Below are 15,776 nucleotides of genomic sequence, written 5' to 3' on the forward strand. Positions count from 1 at the left end.
CAGACATACACAACAAAGAACATAAAGTAACTAAAATCATACATACAAAGTAACAAAAGTAAATGAGCAACTCGGACTCCACTAAAAACTGGGAGCATGGACCAGGTGCACCAGTAGGGTAAGCGTCCTCTGTTTTTCTAGAAACACCCGCCGAGTTGCTCATAACAAGTCAAGTCCAGGGTAGACAAACGAGGAAAGGAAAACCATGACCCGTTGAATAAATCAGTTTTCATACAATTTCATTTTATTCATACAGACTACATACAAATGATAAATTCAATTGGTAAAAGCATTACAAAAAAAATGCAAAAAACTATAAATTCACTGAAATTTTCTAAGTCCAAGTGCCATAACTTCCATTAAAGCATTCCACCATAACCAAAATCGATCTTAACCTGTAACTTTTCATAGTAAGACTAAATACAAAATATAAAATCAATTGGCAAAAGCATTACAGAAAAGCAGTGCGGAAAACTGTAAATTCATGGAAATTTTCTAAGACCAAGGTCCATAACTTCTACAGAAATCTTTCAACCGTAACCAAAGTCAAACTTAATCTATAACTCTTCATAATAAGGCCACATACCAAAAAACAAACTTATTTGGTATAAGCATTACAATCAAGAAGTGTAGAAAGCGTGGACAGACAGACAGCATTTCCATGTCTCTGTGTCACGTGTCGCAGAAACAAAAATCACATAATTTTAACTTAAGTTCAAAGATCAAGGTTATTTGAATGAAGGACATGAAAGTACCCAACCCAATGTCTCATCATGATTACAAACACAAAAAATGGAAAGCTTATATCAAAAGACAAAAAAAGGTGTGTCCTAGACACAAATCCATGTTAAAAAAATTATAATTTTGACATTGAAGTCAAGGGACTAGGTCATATAGAGGTCATGAATGTATGACACATCATCTCATGTGATACACACATAAGCCAAGTATGGTATACCTATGTCCAATAACAAAAAGGTTTCAGCCTGGACATGAATCCATGTAAAAAAAAACCTATAATTGTGACCTTGAGGTCAAGGGTAAAGGTCATATACTATATAATAGTGTCATGAATGTAGGCAACACTTTGTCTCATAGTGATACAACAATATGCCTAATATGGTAGGCCTATGCTTTAAAACAAAAGTCATGGCCATACAGGAATCTGCACAGACAGACAGATTCCTATATCCCCTGGACTTCTTCGTGGGGATAATTAGCCTGAAAATAGCTCCATTTTTTGTCTAACTTACTGAATGTTACCTTTTTTGATGATGTGATTATCTTTTCTGATTACCTTTTCAGATCTAGAGATTTAACCTTTTCTTATTTGGTGACAACTTTCTCACCTTTTCCGATGTGGTGACAACTTTCTCGCACCTACAAATCATTCCTGTTACATCAGTGCCAGGAGCTCGCCATAAAACCATTCTGGGCATCCTTCCTGATGCATCAGGGATCTAAAATACATTTGACAGGGGTTTGAATTTACTTTTAGGAAATGGATGACCAATGTCCCAACTTTTATGGAAATTAAAAATCAATTGTCCACTTGTGGGAAACAAGAATTCCACAAAAAGTATCAATGGAAAAAGTTGAAAGTCATGGACTTTGGTAAGTGAAATTTAAATGGTCTTAGTTCAAATATTGTGGTTCAGAGACTGCAGGCTAAGACTAATTTGAACCCATGTCTGAAAATCTGTATTTGGCTTTTTATAACATCTATTAAAGAAAATAAAATGTTTTGCAGAGTGCAGCTCAACCACCCTCCCCTCCAGAGTTCAAACCCTTAACAGTTATGGCAAGTATAGACAAACGATTCAAACTTGATACAGTTTTGAATATTCATTCTAATTAGACATTTGACACAAAAAAGCCTTTGACCAGAATTGAAGTCGTCCCTATTTAGGACTTCATACCTAATGATTACAGTCATAAAACCTCCAAAATCAAACCCAACCGTGGTACCTTGTGATACAAAATCAAAGAGATTTAGTCCCATTTACTAAAGTAATAATAAGTAAAAAAATATGCTTGTTTCCAACCCCTTTGTGGCTACTTACCCTTTCTTGGTTCATATAATAACCCAAAAAATTAGTTCCAGTCTCCCTTTTGTGGTATGGCACCATGTAGTAAAATTTAAAAGTGATCCATTTACTTTTACTCAAGTTTAGAAAAATGATTGTTCCTGGCAGATTTTTGGCCAATAGTTTCTAACTGTTCTAAGTTACAAACCCCAAAATCAATTCTAGTCTTCCTTTGGTGGTATGGCATATTTTGGTACAATTTCAAAGAGATTTGTTTAATAAGTCATTGTCTGGACATCAGGGAAATGTCTCTGTTTCTGGCCCCTTGTACCAATGTAGGTCCCTTATTCCTAAAAGGTTCAAGTGCCCAAAAATCAATCCAAGTCAGACTTTTGTAGTATAGAAATTTGACGTGGCGATCATGTAGCACTAACACAGAGAATAATGTGAAACAATTTCATAGGCATCCATATGGTTTTTCAGGAGCTATATATCTAAATTGTTTGAAATGCTGTTTTTTTTTACCCCTTTTTGGCCCTAATTAATTCCAACACAGTTTGGGTCACAACACGAACCCCTCTTCTGTAGCTTGGAAACTTGTTATACATTTGTACAATATAAAGATTTAAAATCTAATATTCATGTTATTACAGGAAAAAAAACAATTGTCTACAGATAACATGGACAACAGTGGCAAAAGTACCATACTTTTATACGACCACACATTTTTTTGCGATCATAAAATAAAAAATTTTAACCAAGCAGATTATTCTACAAGTTTCTTAGCATAGTTTTTGTTATCTAAAACATTTCAAATATTTTGACCACATCTACATTATCAGAGAACTTTAATATAATGAACTTCTTATGGAAAGTCTCCCATCTTTATATTATAAGAGGTTTCAAGTTCCATGTTCACAATTTTATATGTTATCGAATCATTCTTAAAAAAAATCGTTATATTGGTAAGAATACACTTAATTTTGTCATTCTGTAATTAAATGCAAAAATTTCTAGTTTTCTGTTGGTATGTAAAAATTAGCCAAACATATCTTATTACTGGTATGAAAAAAACTATTTATAAACTTTATTCAGATACTTACTCCATACCCATGCTTTTTAATTAAGTCTGTATTTTCTAACACATTTCTTATTTTCTTCAATTCTTCAGGGCCTAGGAGTCCCCTAAATAATATACATGTATATTTTTTTCAATAGGAAATACAATGAAACCTGTCAAAACCAAACACTTGTAGAATTGGTTCAGATTAGACAGGATGTCAGTTCACTCATTATCAAAATATCATTTACCAGTACGCTGATATGTAAGGATTCAAAATATATTTGGTGAATTAGGTAACACTGTAATATAAACATTATATCATGACAGAATTCGAGTTAAATTAGAAATTCTAAGGCCAAAGTAACAAAGACAATTAGTAATCACTTAAGGAGGTAGACCTAGGAAGAGGGACACAACTCTTAAAAATTGTTGGAACATTTGTATTCAGCATTTTACATCAATCTTATGTAAGCATCTAATTAACTTGGATTCATTTTATTCTGCTTCAAATGAAAGCTTGAGATGCCTCGGTGAAAATTTAGTATGATGCAAACATATCACTAATTTCATGAGTTATGTCCCTTACCCTAGGTCTACGTCCTTTAGGAATATTACCAATTTAAGAACAGGTTATTTTGTATAACTAACCAGTTCAAAAATTAGAAACATTCCTTATAATCTATTTAAAATGAATGACAAATTGATTCTTGATCAAAATATTATTTTATTGAGATTATTTGAACTGTGGAGTGCAGACCAATGGACATTAATGATGTCTTATTACCAAACCAGGTTATACAAAATAGCATGGTTTGCTTAAAGACAACCAACCAATCAGAAAGCTTGTTACAAATAAAATAAAATTATCAGATTCTGACAATGACTAATATATGACTTGTTTTCTTGCATTCTGATTTATATTGGGTAACATGTCATTAACATTTTTAAGTCTTTATGCATCAAATACAGTGAAACATGTCTAAATCAAACCACTGTAAGACTTCAAATTTATTTGGTTTAGACAGGTGTTTGGTTTAATAATAACAGCATACATTTAAATTGATATACAGGGACTTCAAAAAGTGTCTGTATAGACAGGTTTTTTTTATTATTCAGGTTTTGGTTTAGACAGATCTTATTTTCATGATTGCAAATAATATACAGTTTGTGAAAAATAAGCACAAGTCAAAGATCATGATCTAAATTCAAATAAAATAAAATAAATTCATGAATAGTGAAACCTGTCTAAACTGGACCTGTAATAAACCTAAAACCTGTTTAAAATAGACCCTTAATACACCTAAAACCTGTTTAAACCGGACTTGTAATAAACCTATAACCTGTCTAAACCGGACCCTTAATACACCTTAAACCTGTCTAAACCAGACCCTTAATACATCTAAAACCTGCCTAAACCAGACACTTTTTGAAGTACCATTGTGTCAGTTTAAAAGTTTGAATCTGGATAAACCATACACTTATTTTAACCGACCATATTCTACAGTCTAAAATGAGTTTGGTCTAGAAAGGTTCACTGTTTGTAGATTAAGAAGAAGACTCCAATAATTAACTAATCCTTCATCTACATGTTCATGTACCTCAACAATAAGTATCCTTGCTCATCAAAGCACTTTTTCATATCATCTATAACTTCAAAATTCTGGTCATCATATGGAAAGTCTACAAGAAAAACAGATAAGAGTATACAGTAACTTGAATTACCTATCAGGGTCTGACATTAAAGGTTGTCCTATATACCAGGACAAGTTAAATTACCATTCAGACAGGTAAAATTTAGATTTGTTTACATAATCAAGGACAACCTTGCAATCTTTATAATCTATAGCATCTATACCTTATTACTTTTCATCCAGAAATATGAGGTACTCAAAACAGAATACATGTAATAAATAGGTCAAACTAATAGTTTGATGTTTGTATAAGCAATACTTTGTTCAATATACACAATGTACATGTATTGTGTCACCAGATAAATGCCAAATGTTTTATAAAACACAGTTGATCCTCAATTCTGTGAATTACAGCTTCTAAGTTTTATATTTTTAGTAATTAGAAAGAGTCCAAAAATATGCAATTACCTGTCAGTGTTTCCATTTGACTAATGTTGATTATCGCTCAACTAAATAAATCCTGTTCTACAAGTAAAAATTACAAACTACAAACAATATAATACCATAATCTGACTTGAGAAAACTATGATGAGAAGCACTCACTGTAGTAAAATAAACCTGATACCATGACTAGTGAACAATGTGTTGTACATCAACATTTACTGCTACAATTTAACTTAAAAGATGCACAATCTTGCATAAGAGTTTACTGTTTTGCCTTGGTGTAGGACTGACTACCAAATATAAGCTTAGCAAAGACCCCATTCTACTTGCTTAAAACAGCTGCTTCATAATTTTAATTTTCAATATATACAAAAAATTAAAGTACTCGCAAATTTTACCAAGGTAAATGTATTTGGTTTTGGCTATTTAACTGCCTTGTGCAGCTTTCATGCTCCCCATAATCCCACCAGGAAATACAATGTTTGTTGGCCTCCCTAGGACGTTATGCAGGTAATGATTATTTATAGGACTAGGTATAGTTACTGTCACCAGTACTACACGTCTACAGCTCAGCTGTCTGCCGGCGTTACACATGATAAATAATGTAGAATGAAATGTCGCGTAATTTGTTGATGACAGTCATGCGAGAATGAAAGAAAAACTTGATGTCTGGTTAAATAAATAACTTAAAAAATTGATCATTATTGCTATCAAGACATACAATGTAACTTAATTTGCAATGTTCAGAGAAAAGAGAAACAATTGACCGGAAATGCAAATTACACGCTAAATTCTTCACCAATGTTCGATAAGACAGGATGAAACTCCGGGATTTATTTCCCTTTTCCTTTAGTTTTATTGTTGTTGATTTCTTGTTGTTTTGTTGTTGTTATTGTTTGTTATTGTTTGTTTTCTAATCTTTCATTTTTTTCATCTTTGTCTTTTCAAAGCAGGCAATGCAATGCTGTTTTTTTTATCACGAGTGTTGGCTAAATGTGACTGATCTTTTAAATTTATGCAAACATGAATATGTTTATGAATTTAAACATTAATTTACATGAGTTTGAGTATGTAATCTAATCATTGTAATAATTGTAATAATTATGGAAATAAAATATTTGTATTTGTATTTCAAATTTCCATTTGGGGATCTAGCTAGAGACGTTCGTTTCCTTTCTTCCACTGCAGACAAGCCTTTCGAAATTCTCGGACGTATCTCCGTCCAGAGTTATCAGACCTCGTATCTTGGAGGGTAACGGAAGGTAACTTTGGATAGAGGTTGGCAAATCAAAGGTCGTTTACCATCTGATAACTTCGCGTAAAATTAATAACTTTTACCCGAGTTTTCGAGGGCTAGCTGCAGTGTCTAGAGTGACTGCGGAACGTCAGACGGAGCAGCTAGCCCTCTCAGAAATGAAAACGTTTGGTAAGGACCCCTTTTAGCCTCATAATTTGTGTTTTTTTTTTTTTTAATTTTGATTAAAGGCGATTTATTTTTTCTATGTAGTAGTTACAATAATCGCAAACTCTGAATTCAAGACGTTTTTGAGGAGATTTATGACTTTATTCCAGAAATAACATTATGCATATATGCATAAATAAAATTGTCTATCGTCTATATGTAACACGGAGGGGGGTCACTTCCTATATACACGTACCAGTATATACAGACATGCCGCTGGAATGGGTCTGTTTTTCAAGGGTTGAAATATACATGTGTGATTGGATCATAATTTTTCTACTTCCCTATGTGAACGTATTGTCATTTCTGAGCTGTACTATATCAATGGGTCCTATTTTTACAATTTTAATTAATTTATTGCTAAGAAAGCTTTCCTAATATCACCAATTAATTTTCTATTATTGCCTTCTCTTATCTTCTTTAATTCAAATTGATGTGGTAGAATATATGAATGAGTGTGTATTTTGCATTGAAAAATATATGAATGAGACGGATTACCTTGCAAAACAAATATATGAATGGGTGTGTTTTTTCCAGCTCCAGCTGAAGCCTCGTACCTAATTTTAACAAAAGTGACCCCCTGGTGGTATGTTATTTTCACAAAAAACTTAAACTCTAAGGACTTATCATTTCTGCAATTTTATTATAGTTGTTGTGTGCATGGAACGAAAGTGGCCATACATTTGTTCAATTAAGAGTAATTCTATATGATTTGTAACTGACAATTATACACAAAATATATGAAACATGAAAAAAGCACACGCATATGGCCAGTGTGAAAAGAGTGCACGAAATCTGGTGTTTTCCAACCTTTTTTTTTTTTTTTTTTTACAGATTTTTCCTTTTTCAGTCAAATTTGAATTAAGGGCATATATGACTACATCACATATTCAAATTGTTACCATAAACTAATTAAGTCATCTACAAAACACATTATAGAGTTTGAGAAAAAAAATCTTCATGTAGACTTTGTTTTGAGGCCAATTTTTGCCCTTAATGAATAAACTTCTTTCAAGAATCTTGAAAAGTCGGGAAAAAATAATGATTTTACGCGATGTTATCCGATTGTCAAACGACGTTTGATTTCAATAATGTCCGACAATTTCGAAATGCCTGACTGCAGCGGTTAGTAGAGAGGAGACGGAGATAACCGCTGCGCAGAGTTTGGCGGATCCAGGTAGTAGGTTCCGAGGTTGGAAAATTATGTGCAAGATTGAGATAAGAATGGGCAAATGACAGTCTCCCCTTATATATTTCTGAACCTGTAACCCCTTTTTACCGGTCTCTGAGTTCCGTAAAATATAATTTAACAGTTTGTTTGTTTGTTTGTTGGGGTTTAACGTCCGAGCAGCAATATTTCAGCTATATTCAGACGATGAACATGAAATGGATGATAAAATGAACATGAAATGACGATGAAATGAAAAATGGGACGGGAGACAAGGACAATGGGGTCGAAAAATTTTGATTGCCACTGGAAATAGGGAGAGGTGGATAGGGTCGGGCAATTTAGCCTTCTGTGGCGGAGCCCTATTGTTCCTACTCCGGGAGAATACCACAGTAGGGTTTTTTAACGTGCGAGGAACGTGGCGTCTTTCCTAACACGGTGCACCACTATAGTTTGCAGTCAGGTTTTCCGTATTATAGCCTGACACCACCTGGGGCACACAACCCAGTTGCTCTGTGGGCAGAAAAAATAATAATAATAATACAAATGTATCTGTAATTTACGGAACAAATATGGTTGGTGGAGAGTATATATTGTACACGTGAATGTTAACATATAACATATTAACATAATGATAAAACAAGTATAAGTTTTCTTTTAAAAAGCTAACTCGCCATATGGTGTATTTTTTGTAATGATTGTACGTCTTTTTTTTTCTCACTTCATTTGTTATCAATTCACTGTACACATCTACACGTTCGCGTTTTTCATCTATATTTTTAGTTTTCTGTGTTTTCTTACAGTTCCTGTATGTTTTTGCCGACTATGTATGTATATACATGTATTTTTTTTCCGTTCATTATTTTGTTTATATTGACCATGACTTGGTTGCTTTTTTTGGTTACGTTGAAATAAAATCGAACGAAGTATATCAGGACTTTCGTATCGTCGATTTTCCATACACACACGATTGTCTGCGGTTACACCCACCTGCCTCTGCATATTAGATTTGTACCAGTACTTCAAAGGATATATTTAAGCCAAGTAACAAATCTTGACGAATTAAAACCTCGGATTATTTTTTCGTCGGTCGTTAGGACATGATGGTAGTAATAATTATGTTAACAAAATATATATAGCATTAAGGAGCACTTTTAGGATAGTTAACGACAGAAATACTGTCATATTATTCAGTAATCAACTAAAAACACTTCTTCATCCAATTTTTATCAATTTAGATCGAAGATCAGAATTGATATAACAGTCGCCAGAATCGTTTAATAGATTTGTAAAACCTGTTACCATCTGAAATTATCTTACACAACCGCAAGAAAATAGTTCCACTGGCATACCCCATGAAGGTTCAAATGCAGATAGTTAAGGCCACTTTATAAGTATTTTTATTTATCATATTTAATTACATGCATTTGCTATTTAAGCCAATAAACAAATCCAATAAACAACTTTTACTGTGAATTAAATATGATAATTACATGTGTAATTTAGTTTTTATTAACGACCCAATTAAAAATAGTTGACCTCTAACCTCTTATCAGTACATGTTTATTTCTATACTCAAATAAACCAATCATTCATTATATTATATCGATAGATTTAAGTTGCCTAAAAAAGCTGCATACTTATACCCATGATAAACTATTTGATTTTTAGCTTGAAATGAAAACACATCGAGATTATAATAGAAACGAAAAAAACACTCTTAACGTTGACGTACTCCCAAACAGTTAGAGTGGGGAAACGCTCTCGGACCCACGTGGGGTCATGGAGTAGGCCAGAACGTCAACAGAGCAGCTCAGTCGCTAGTAGATCAGAACTCTTACTGAGTTCTTCGGTCGGGTATCCCGAAGGCTGGGCTCCGCTACCTTCTTCTATTAACTGGCATTACTAATAAAATCCCCGTAAGGGGCTGTCGTGCGAGATCCGTAAGGATAGTCAAGACCGTAAAAAACCCCAATCATCATCGAAACGAAAAAGAGCAATGCTGAGTGCCAATTGGAAGGGCAGTTTTCAGATATTTCACGCAGAGCCTGGCGGATCCATATATTTACAATAAGGGGGCAGTGGTTCCGATCAAGAAACTTATATAAAGAAAGAATTTCCAGGCAGTGACTACACTCCCTGTTCCAGGCTAATATTTTAATATTTGCCATTCATTTTTTTTGCTAAACCTTTATAGCAAAAGGGTAGCATAAACCCAGAAAGCATCCAGATCTATCATCCAATGTATCGCGTGTTTTTATTACGGTTGCCGCCTCATGACATTGGAGGCCCGGAGATGACAAATAAAAATGAAACTTTGTTTATAAAGGACGGCATTAAAATTTTGATAATGCATTTCCCATGAATGGTATCAGTCTGTAGTCTGGTGTAGTGTATGTATTTTGTATTTGTTTGACCCATACGAGTGTTATTTTGCAAATAAATATAAATAATCGTTAATTTGTGAACTGATGTGATGATCCCCAACGAAAACAGTCAGACGACATTGTTTATCTATTGGACACGACAGGCACCACATGACAGGTGTTAATAGAAAAGCAGGAGACACTTTCCCTACTTGAGAACCTAGTCAATAAATCAATCAATGTGGTGTCCTATTTACTGTTATCATTTTCATATATTCGCCGCCAATGTTCTGTTTTCTTTTTTTGTTTACAAGTGCCTGTAGTTTGTTTGCTCTTACTATGTTACACAGGCGAATATTTTTCACGTGAAATTCATATTAATCGAGCTTTACGTGAAATTCACATGAAAGTAACATGATTTTCATGTGAAATTCACTAAACACGAATATCGTGTGAACATTTCGTGTAAATTTCACGTGAAGGCTCCATTCACCCGAATTTCACGTGAACTCTGTTACTTAATTTACTTGCTCAACTCAGGTTAAAATCATGTGAAATTCTTGTGAAAATCATGTGAAGTAAGTTTGCCTGTGTAACAGACATGGAATCTGTATAAAATTACGTTCAACGTGCCTTTATATATATTTTTTTAAAATAAATACATTAAAACCCACTTAATTAACATACTCTTTTTTTTCGAAGCAAATTATGAAAAAAACTAATTTCCCCAAGAAAAACATTAATCTTATGAACAATTACATTTGTTTTTTATCACTGTTTAATATCATATAAATTAAACTTTATCTTCGTTTTTTAAATCTCGATGAATAAAGTAAAAAGAAATTCAGAGCTCATTTATATATACATTGTTGTGGTAGCATCAGTTGTTCACAGTACTGGGGCTCTAAAAGAGAGAGGGGTGCAAGAAAACATAGTATCAATTTTCATTTTTCATATTTGCATTTGTAATAAAAAATTAAACTGTTTAAGACTGTAAAAATCCAATACCATCATAGATAATCAATTAATCGGATACTTAAATTAGTAATCAATTAATCACTAAAATTATTAAGTAATAACATGATTACTACAAAAAAGCTAAGCAAATCTAAGAGAAAGGTCGGTACATTTTCAGCACTGAAATCCGACATGAGAGAAGATAAGAAACTATCATAACATTTTGATTTTTTTCACAATTGAATAAGGGTAACAACAAAATTACCGAACACTATTCAGATTCATAATCAAGTTAAGACCATTTTTATACATGTGCTGTTGTTTTTTGTTGCTTTTTTTAAGCGTATTTGGCTTTTTAACAGTACAGGGGAATAGCCGGAAGAGCTGTGAGTGACCGATCAAGATATGAGTAGGATGTTGGCCTGACAATTGATACGATACTTGGGTCTTTGGTTGTTGGATGTAATAATGATATAAAACGTAAAATTGTTTATCATTTACTGTTTCCTCGATGCACGCATGTAGCATGAGTACTACAAAGGGGTTTTTAAACTTCCTTGACCGGAGGAGGAAAATAGGAACATATAACTTTTGATACCAGATTAGCTAGAAAAAATCAATAACCAATAAAAATCAAAATTCACTTATAATTGGTCACCTATCAATCAAACACTTGACCAATGAAATAAAATATAACAAAATATTTCTAGCGTTAAATCGTCACTATTTGTCAGCTTAAAGTAATTTTAACTAAATCTTAAGCCCAATGGACATTCGTCCTTTATTGCATAATTGATCTCGGCTTTATTGTTTGTGTTCACTTAGCGAAAATCGGAACTAAGGAAGTCTTTGTACATAATAACTTGTGTCTCAGAGAAAAATGAAATGATTGCTAAGTTCATTTTAAGTGACGAAAATAAAATACATGTACATACAAAATCAATAAAGCACTAATATAAAATAACACAAAGCTAAATTATGAAAAACTTTTCCATATACAATTTTATCGAATTGTAGATTTTATGAAGGGAGTTTTATTTACAAAATATACACTAAATACACTATAATACCATAACAACAAATCTGTCATAATAGATATTACACCACCGAAGCAGCTGGTTCCTGACTTGGTGCAGGCATTTCAAACGAAATGGTGAAGTAACAAATTTCTTTGCCAAAGTCAAGTTTTCCGAGCGTACAAAATACATTTGATTTTCTTCAGATACATTTTTTTCGCCTTTAAATTTGGCGAAGAACAATTTTTTCCATGTCAATTCAAAGACATTTGTTTCTTCAAATATACGGTTAAGGCAAGTAAAAGCTGAGAGAACAACAAACAATTTTACTTTCACATTGCTGAAAAGAATGTTTTTCTCAAATTTGGAAACAAACTTTCAAAAAATCAATAGCCGAATCCAGACAGTTATATAGTTGCTACCTGAAAAATTAACCATTACATATATATTGATTTCTTGTGAAGTGAAAGAAGAGTGTTTTCAGTCTTGAACAACGATATAACTATGAATGGTAATAATTATGCAACTATCCTGTTGGATTATTGCATTGTTACTGTGTATTATAATTATTTAAATTATTTTTATATATAACCCGATTTGGTCACCTTTATATTTAGAAAGTGAAAGCCTAAATCGAATGCTATATCATGATATAAGAACAATATAACATAAAATAATAAATGGGTCATTACAGTACTAAACATACGGATTTGTTCACAGCGCAGAAAATTGACTTAAAGTTTTCCAAGCTCTAAACAGCGGTAAAAGCATTCGTAAACTCATTTACTTAGTAAGTCTTGTGTAGGAAGATGGGTCGCTGTTCCGGATTGATCTAGAAAGTTTTCAACCGTTGAAAGTTTGTAAGATTTCGGTAATATCACATACCATTAATTCTTATAAGTATTAGAGTATTACTGAGTTGAATGAATTTTATGGTATTTTTATATAATTTAAAGTAAAGAGAACAAGTTCACTGTGCATTATCAAAGAAAAGGGCAATGATTTGATATTTTTATGTAAAGTAAAGAAACGATGTTGAGTTGAACCAAGGACTTAGTTTGAAAATACAACATGTCAAGTATATATACTCCTTATGGTAATAAAATTGCGTCGGGCAACATTACGAGCGGGGCGATAAGGACAGTTTAATATAAAACCAGTTACAGAAAGAGAAAACTACTGACCTTATATGGACATATTATAAAAAAAACTCTGCACGCACATCATATGCTAGTAATGTTATTCTTACAGTAAATTCTATTGTGCGCACAAAATAACTATTTTATGCTCAAAGTATAAGAGCACAGTTTTAGAATTTTTTCAGCACACTTGAACTTTTTTGCATGTCCCTATCACAGCTGCGAGGCAGATAAGCCTACCTAGGGAACAACAAGCAACCAAGTTAAACATTTTATTTTAGTTTGAAATAGGGGTCCACGAAAACAGAGATGATATGAATGGCCAATGAAACATCACACAACAGGTGACAGAGACAGTCGCGTAACAATAATGCTGCTTAGGCTGAACAAAGTTAAGGTCGTTCAATGCTAAAATTGCTGTACATTTGTTTTGGTATGACAGCTGTTTATGTTTGCCCTAATGTATGTCATGGTATACATGTATCTAAAGCCGTTAACTTAGACCTTTTTACCTTAGCAGCATACACGACAAGGATTAACAAAGTATGTTGATGCAAGTATGCATATATAGATATATATAAACACGTCTAAGGTCCATCAAAACTATTGAATTGACGCGAGATGCAAATTTGCGATTTGGTCGCCCCCTCAGCGAGATTCGAACCCGTGCTCGGCCCTGATATATATGGTTACACTGCCTGCACTTAGTCCAACGCTCTAGACAACTCGGCAAATTAGGCTAATAAAATCTTGAAGTAGCTGTATTATTTAAAACAGTTTGCAGTTTCTCATATAGTTTCAATTTTAGAACCGGAAATTGTCAACTCTCAAAAAACTTTGCTTCTTCCGGTTACATAAACACATATAATTACCAGAATCAATGTTCCAAGCAGATATCTTGGAAACATCGTATTCATTATTCTATGTGTAATTATACCAATTACTGTTTACCGTGTTGGCATGTTGTGAATACGGAAGTTGTTTTATTCGGTGCCAACCTGCATAGGGTATGAGTAATATGTTTACTTATTTTTTTTAGTTTGTAACTTTACTGAATTGAAAACTGAACAAAAAATTGTTTCATGCAGTTGTTGATGATTTTGACTATAATGCCACAAGTCATTTCCAATAACTCTAAACGTATCAATTGTTATATTGCGATTTTTCAAAAAACAACCAAACAAAACTCTGGGGGTTTTGACTTCAAGATAATGCCATTTCGAGCTTTATATATTTGTTTCAGCTTGAGTAAGGGTACATATTTTGCTGATATATATGTAAATCAAACAGTTAGACAACACAACTTGCTTTTAACCATTGGAAAACGTAGACAGCTTTTTTTTCATCGTAAGAGGCCGGATGAAATCGGGAGTCCGAAAAAAAAAAACTGAGTTTATTTTGGTTAAAACGAACTTCAAAGCTTATGCGTTTATTAAAGAATCCAAACTAACCATAAGTAACAAGATGATATAAAACTATCTGGAAATCATAAAGGAATTGATCGGTATATGTGCGCGAAGCATGGCATCTACCCACGGAGCATAGCAATTATAAATGATTTTCGTGTTTGCAATTATCAACATCTATCTTAGGCTATTAACCTGAATGAAGCTGTCAGTCTCGCGTAAACTAACGGAATCTGACGAGACTTGAAATTCGCTTTGATCAAAAACAATTTATCCGTTTAGATATGCTCAATGTCTGAATAATATATAATTGAAGAGTTAATATCGAAGACAAATAAAAATACTAAAATGACTTGGCAAAGCTTTTCACTTTTGGCATATTAATATAGGATTCAAATTAGATATGCAGTTGTGAAAACAAATACAAGCAAACGGTTTTGAGCACATTATAATTATCAATTGTGAAATATTTTGAATAAATGGCTGGAATAATAGAAATTTAAAGACAGGTTGATAGTTATGTGACGTAATTATATTACATTTATGGTTTAAAACTCTTAAACTGAAACGAGTGAGTATAATCTTTAAGGTACATGTATATTGTTGAGGGGGAGGAGGACTCCGGTGCAACGAACAAACATAAAAGCTGAAATTGTTTTACCCTGACACAAGACATCTGATATAAGTAATAGACCCAAAAGAATGTGGTTCACTTATTGAATTTCAGTCGTTCTAAACAAATATTTTAAAAGCATAATTATCTTCCCACAATATCTCTGCTCAAAAGTGCGGCTCCCACGCAGGGTAATTATCAAACAAGTGCACAAATCCTATTGATTTTTTAATTCAAGTTTGTTTACTTTTTGAAAGAGTGTCGCGGGAAAACACATATTGAATCTGTCTCACAACTTAAAAACTGTGAGTTTCTCGTTTGCACACACTGAAGCCTTATAGACACGTACCACATAACTGCATAAAACTTAATTGTCGCAGTTTCTTTAACCGAAGGAGGGCGCGGTTGATGTGATAAAAATAATTAACATCTTCAGAGAACAACTTACCCGGAACATTGATTTTATTTTAGTAAATCATTACTG

The 15,776-nt window shown here is 33.0% G+C and overlaps 1 protein-coding gene across 1 annotated transcript in view; it reads right to left on the reverse strand.

Moving 5' to 3' along the window:
- LOC148612800 (uncharacterized) overlaps positions 1-5,960 on the reverse strand; it is a 29,227-nt gene extending 23,267 nt beyond the window's left edge. Inside the window, exons 1-5 of the mRNA XM_088594543.1 lie at positions 5,887-5,960; positions 5,190-5,246; positions 4,689-4,770; positions 3,131-3,212; positions 1,350-1,460 (exon numbers count right to left, since the gene is read on the reverse strand). Coding sequence (XP_088450669.1) covers positions 1,350-1,460; positions 3,131-3,212; positions 4,689-4,770; positions 5,190-5,205 — 291 coding nt within the window. The 5' untranslated portion in view covers positions 5,206-5,246; positions 5,887-5,960. The remainder of the gene's footprint in view (positions 1-1,349; positions 1,461-3,130; positions 3,213-4,688; positions 4,771-5,189; positions 5,247-5,886) is intronic.
- Between the last annotated feature and the right edge of the window lie 9,816 nt (positions 5,961-15,776).

This window comes from Perna viridis, chromosome 7 (assembly GCF_037379345.1).
Source record: "Perna viridis isolate PV_CMFRI_1.1 ecotype Kerala chromosome 7, ASM3737934v1, whole genome shotgun sequence".
Lineage (NCBI taxonomy): Eukaryota > Metazoa > Mollusca > Bivalvia > Mytilida > Mytilidae > Perna > Perna viridis.